Source organism: Mirounga angustirostris, unplaced genomic scaffold (assembly GCF_029215605.1).
Source record: "Mirounga angustirostris isolate CCGP_5_RB_7025 unplaced genomic scaffold, mMirAng1.0.hap1 SCAF_13, whole genome shotgun sequence".
In the NCBI taxonomy this organism is placed as follows: Eukaryota; Metazoa; Chordata; class Mammalia; order Carnivora; family Phocidae; genus Mirounga; species Mirounga angustirostris.
In genome coordinates, this window is record NW_026991721.1 from 3,583,632 (window position 1) to 3,590,028 (window position 6,397).

General features: G+C 56.0%; 1 protein-coding gene across 7 annotated transcripts in view; it reads right to left on the bottom strand.

Annotated features, from left to right (window-relative positions):
- ANO1 (anoctamin 1) overlaps nucleotides 1–5,990 on the bottom strand; it is a 139,199-nt gene extending 133,209 nt beyond the window's left edge. For 3 of the 7 annotated variants that reach the window (XM_064576050.1, XM_064576054.1, XM_064576051.1), the window contains exon 1: nucleotides 5,539–5,988. In XM_064576050.1, coding sequence (XP_064432120.1) covers nucleotides 5,539–5,596 — 58 coding nt within the window. In that variant the 5' untranslated portion in view covers nucleotides 5,597–5,988. Of the gene's footprint in view, nucleotides 1–5,538 lie in introns of all 7 variants that reach the window. The other 4 variants (XM_045893076.3, XM_064576049.1, XM_064576056.1 and 1 more) reach the window with 2 other exon arrangements.
- Between the last annotated feature and the right edge of the window lie 407 nt (nucleotides 5,991–6,397).

The following is a 6,397-nucleotide window of genomic DNA, read 5'->3' on the forward strand; positions in this document are numbered from 1 at the left end:
CCCAGTGCTCAAGGCTGAGGGTCGGGACGGCTGCGGAGCGGTGCAGGGCAGGGGCTGGAGAGATGAAGACCTCTCGAGCCGTACCTGGTTCCCTGCTGGGACTCCTGCACAGCACAGCCCCCACAGAGGAAGGCCTTCTCGGTGAGCTGGGGAGGCAGCAGCTGAGTTGGGCAGGACCCAGTTCCAGTCTTCAACTGGCTGCCCCTAACTCTGTCTGAGTCTCCAGGTTTCCCCTGCTCAGCTGCATGTGGTTATCCACCTGACTGATTGGGCACTCTTGGCCATGTGAGTGTGGGCACATTACTTGTGCTCTCTGTGCCTCAGTTCCCTCCTCTTTCAAAAGGGACTCATACTACTCCCTACTTAATGAGTACGTAAGGAGGTGACTTGCGATAGTGCCTGGGAGAGGACATGCTAGCAAAAACTGTTAGCCACCATCCATCTATCCATCCATCCACCCATTCACCTACCCATCCATCCATCCATCCATCCATCCATCCACCCATCCATCCACCCATCCATCCATCCATCCATCCATCCATCCACCCACCCACCTATCCATCCACCCACCTATCCATCCATCTACCTACCTATTCATCCATCCATCCACCCACTTATCCATCCATCTCTCCATCCATCCACCCACCCATCCATCCATCCATCCACCCACACATCTACCCATCCATCCAACCATCCATCTACCCATCCATCCATCCATCCATCTACCTATCCATCTATCCATCTACCTATCTACCTATCCATCCATCCATCCATCTATCCACCCATCTATCCATCCACCCATCCATCCATCCATCCACCCACCAATCCATCCATTGAGTTTGATCTGTTGCTGATGTGCTCTAAGGGAAGTGAGAGCTGAACCCCTCCTCCCCCCCCACCCCCCACTGCCAGGCAGCAGCTCAGAGGTGATGGGGTGGAGCTGCCAGTATGGACCATCCTCTGCACACACAGCTTACTTAGACAAAATCAGGAAGCTTCCACAATGTAAACCTACACGGGCTGTAAACTCTGTGCAAGCAAGTACTGACTATCCTGTTATCCAGCCCCTGGCACTGTAACTGGCCCAAAGAAGGAGGATCATCTATGTCTGTTCAAATCAAAGGGAATTGTGCATCAAATTGCAATGGTACAAGATAGTTTCCTCTATTAGTCATATCACAGCACAGAAGAAAAACTCTTTGTATGTACAAGTGCATCAGAGGACATTATGGAGAAAGTAAAGACAGTCTACAAGATGGGAGAAAATATTTGCAAATCATATAACTGTAAGTGTTTAACATCCAGAACATACAGAGTTCCTACAGTTCAACAACAAAAAAAACAAACAACCCATTAAAAAACAGGCAAGGGAACTGAATAGATAAACAAAGAACACATACAAATAAATAGCCAATGAAAAGATGCACACATCATTAGTCATGAGGCCAATGCAAATCAAAACGACAATGAGAAACCATTTCACACATATGAGGATGGCTGCAATTAAAAAAAAAAGCAAAATAACAAGTGTTGGCGAGGATGTGGAGAAACTGGAACTCCCTTGTGCATTGCTGGTGGGAGTATAAAATGGTATAGCCCCTGAGGAAAACAGGGGTTCCTCAAAAAAGCTAAAGACATGATCCAGCTATTTCACTTCTAGGTGTATGGCCAACAGGACTGAAAACGGGGACACAAACAGGGACTTGTATGCAAATTTTCACTGCAGCGCCATTCACAACAGCCAAAAGGTGCAAATAATTCAAGTGTCCATGACAGACTAACGGATACACAAACTGTGGTGCTTCCATACAGTTGAGTATTATGGATCTGACACCTGCTAGGATACGGACCGACCTTGAAATACATGCGAAGTGTAATATGCCAGACACCGGAGGACACATATGGCCTGATTCCACTCAGGAAGTATCTAGAAGAGTCAAATTCATAGAGGCCGGAAGGAGACTGGAGGTGACGGAGGAGCTGGGTCAGGGGAAATGGGACCTATTGCTGAACGGATACTCAGTTTCTGTTTGGGACGATAAAGGCAAGTTTTAGAAATGGTGGCGATGCTTGCACAACAATGTGAATGCAGTGGATGCCGCAGAAGTGTATACTTACGATGATTGAACTGTTATGGATATTTGACATCAATTGAAAAGAACAAAAACAAAAACAAACAAAAAAACAAACGCAATTCCCTTACCTACTCCCCCACTACTCTGGGGGAAAAAAAAAAAAAAGCTCCTGTTTTTCCTGCTCCAAAAATCATTCAGCTGCCCTTCAGGCTTCTCTTCCCTGCAGCCCCACATCCGATGTGTGGGCAATTCCTGCCGGCTTTGTGTGCAACATACACCTCTCTCCCAACCCACGTCTCCAGCACCTGGTACCTGGGTTACTGCGAGAGCCTGGGGACCAGCTTCTGCCCTTCCCCCCGTTGGGCCTGTTCTCTATGGAGGAGCCAGAGGGATCCGCCCACACCTAAGTCATCCCCAGTCCTCCCTGCTCTCTGCTCCAGACCCCTTGAGGTTAATGTGGCCAGAAGCCCATCAGAGTCTGGATTTTCCCTCCTGCTCCCTCCCTCCAGGGATCCTGGCAGCTCGAGGGACTTTGCACCTGCTGTTCCCACTGTCAGAATGCTTTTCCTCCACCTCCTTAAGGTAGGTGTTCCCATGTGTTCATCTTGCCTGGCCACCCTGTTTATCCCACCCCCACCACACCCCCCGCTGCCCCCTCATTTGTCTCTTTCCTGTTCTCCTTGTCTTCATGGGTCATATTGCCAGCCAACACGTTGGATATTTAATTGTCCTCCATAGTCAAGAAAGCTTCACAAGGGCCATGCCTTTGTCTGCTGTCCCCTAAGCCCCCAGGACGCAGTGCCAGTCACCCAGGAGACGCTCTGCAACTGTTTGTTGAGCAGGCGAGTGCAAGCTGCTGGAGACAACTTGCCCTTCCCTTCCGAGTGGAGAATCGGCGGCGCTCAGCCAGGCTGCCTGGGATTCACACCCTGCCTCTGGCACTTAGCAGCTGTTTGACCTTCAACAGTGTCTCTCCGTGCCTCAGTTTCCTTATCCGTAAGCCGGTCCAGCACACAGAGAGTGACGCAACGAAGGTGCAATAACAGGATTTCCACGTGCCCCGCGCACAGCGGACTGCTCAGTGAACTTAGCTATCGGCCCTGCCCCCCACTTCCCTTCCTCCTCTTCCCTCTTCCCTCCCCCTTTCCTCCCTCTGTGCCCAGCGTGCCATCTGTGTAGTCACGGGACATCCCAGCAGGGTTTTGAGGTATGCCCAGGAGTGAGCTGGGCAGACACGATCCAGTGGAGGGATGCTACCTCCACCTCACCCTAACTCCACCTGCCCTTGTGGGAGATGCAGACCAGGGGCTGATGAATAAGTAATGAGGGAGCTGCTAAAGGAGGCAGAGTGGGAAGTGGCATCTGTAACAATCGACTGCTCCAGGGAAGCGAGAACGAGCTGGTCCCAGGATAAGTCACGGAACGCCAGGTACGACTCCACACCTGGGCCCTATGGACTGGAGCTTGTAGTAAGGATGAGACGGTGAGCGGGAGGGTGACAATGAGCCAGAACTCGTGCGGAGTGGAGACACCAGGCAGAAAGGCTGCAGGCTCAAGTCAGCCTCACAACCCTCTGGATGTACAGATAAGGCCCAGAGTGGTTAAGTACGTTGGCCCAAGTCACACAGCTGCAGGCAGCAGAGCTGGGGCTCAGGGCTGGGCACTCGGGCTACACTGCACTCACTGCAAGAGATTCCGGGTCGAGGTGGGGTTCACCTGCAAGTGCCCATGGCAGCCTCTGGGTCTTCATTACACCCAAAGAGCTAAAGAGTGGTGAACTGCTAGGAGGTTTTGTCACAGAGTTCCTCGCATGCCTGCTTCACTAGGACAAGGCACCCAGGGGCCAATCCAGGAACAGAGGTTGGGGCACCAGTTCTAAGGTCTTACACCTGTGAGCCCTGAAGCCCAGAGCAGAGGAAGCAGGGAGACCCTCCCTCCACATTCAGCCCCGAGGCAGGTGAGGCATCTGCAGAGTCAATGTGTCCATGGCTCAGAGCTGATCCATCAGGGTTCCCCCAAGCCCCACAGCTGAGATACGGCCCATTGCCCCACTTAAAGACTATAAAGACCAAAGTGCAGACCCTCGGCTAGTACCCTCCTGTGGGTGATTCTGCTTGCGATGGGGTAAGGGACAGCCACAGCCTCCCAGGAGCGGGCTCTAGGCTTGGAACCACCATGTACTGATTCTATGGTCTCAGTTTCTTTGTCTGTACAATGAGGATGATTCTGCTCCCGCCTTACAGGGTTGGATGGAGGACTAAAGGTGTGCAGCGCTGAATTCTGTGCCCAGGTAGAGGTAAGAGCTCGGTTAGATGTCCACAAATGCTGAGTTCAGGGCTCACGTAACCAGCTGCTTACAGAACGGGTCAAGTCTACACGCGAGCTCGAGGAGGGCGCTGGAAAACAGGCACCCCCTTCCCCCTCCTGCACCCCGCTCTGGCTGGCAGGGCCCCTCTCTCTTCCTCCTGAGCCCTTAATTTGATGAGTATACAGTGTCACTTCTAGAAAGAAGCCAAATTGGGCTGTTTCGAGAGCAGACGTCACGATAAGTTTCTCCATGGGAATCCAAAAAGAAAAAAAGGGGGTGGGGGAGGAGAGGCAGGAGAAGGAGTAAGAAGCTTCCCATGCTATAGTTAGCAGCTCCCAGTTCCGAGGTGGCGTTCTGATTGTAGGGCACACAATCCTACCCAGGGCGCTCCGGGAGGGTGGAGCTCAGCTGTGTAATTAAATAAAACTGAGCGCCGGCTGTGGCCCCTGCCACTGTCCCGCTCGCTCTCCGCTCGCTCTGGGGTTTATTTAATAACCTCTGAACTGGGAGGGAAAATCATCCAGGAAACACGGCCTGGGTCATTTATTTTAAAATTATTGGTATAAAAATATCCAGGGTCGTGATTTATGTGCAGGGAGGGGCCAAGGAAGTCAGGGACTCCCCCTCCCAACTCCAGTCAAACCTCATTTGTCTCCCCCCCGCCCCCCCCGCCCCCGGCAGTCCCTCCGCAGTTTCCATGATGACTTCAAGTCATAGGAGTTACTTTATATCGCAAATAAATCTCCAGAATAGCACGGAAATATTATGTGTATTAATAGCGCCTGTAAAAACATCCGAAAAGCTTCCATCCGCCGTGGCCGTGGAGGCCGCACGGCTGGGAGATGCTCTCCCGGGACCGGGGACGCGCGGCCGGCCTGGCAGATGCCTGCTCCCAGCCCGGCCCGGCCTGGCCCCCGGTGGTCTGTCTGCCGTCTGTTTGTCTGTGGCTGACCCCAGTGACCCGCCGCCGACCGAGCCCCCCTCCCCCGCCCCTCACCAGGAAGCAGCACGGGGGCCGGTCCCCGCCACCGGACACCGGGGTCCCGGCTCCTGCCCCTCGCGCACCCCTCGGTCCCGGGGAAGCGGCCGTCCCCGACGCCAATGCCGCCGCGCTCAGGGTCCCTCAGCGCCCCCGCGCAGTCCCCGGATACTCACGGGCTGCGGGGGCTTCCGGGGGGGACAGCCCCTCGAGGTCGATGTCGCCCTCCAGCATGGCGCGGCTCGCTGCCCGGTTCCGCTGCGCCCCGGACGCGCCGCGTCCAGGAGAGGGGGCTACGAAGTCACCCCCTGAGGTCTTCGGCGGCTCCGAGGGCCAGGGGTCGAGCCCAGCTGCGGAGGGGACCGTCCCCCTCCTCCTCCTCCCGGACGCAGGACGCGAAGCCGCGCGCGCCGGAGCCCAACTTGGCCGCCCTCGCGCACCGCCGCCGCGCCGCTCCTCCCCCTGGGCTTTTTGGGCTGGGGGTCCCGGTCGGCCTCCCCGCCCCCGGGGCTACCTGCGGACGCCGCCCTCGCCCCGCCCCGCGCCGCCACCCGGACACCGCGCGCGGGCGCGGGACGCTGGAGAAGAAGAGCGGCGCTCGGCCCGCGGGCCCGGCCCGCCCCCGGCCTCCTGCTCCACCGGGCGCGTCTCCACCCGCCCCGGACCGTCTTATCAGTCGGGGCGGCCAGTGGGGCCCCAGGGGGCCGTGCGCGGCGCCCCCGGCGAGGGCCCCCGGGAAGGGGTGCTGGGGGGGGAGGGGCAGGGACCCAGCCCCGAGAGAAAGAGGGCACTGCACGGGCAGATGCGTGAGTGGCCGGGTTCAGCGTCAGTGGAGAGTACTCGGCCTCCTCCCCCAGGCGGCGGGACCCTAATTCATCACTCTAGCCATTTGTCCCGAGAGGAGGAGGGAAGCCCAGGGATGGGAAGGAGATACGGAGGTTGCACGGTAAGTGCCTGCCTGAACTTGAACCCCAGCCTATGTAGAACTTAGGCATCTTGGTAAAGTGCAAACTGTCTCCAACAGGAGGGACAGTT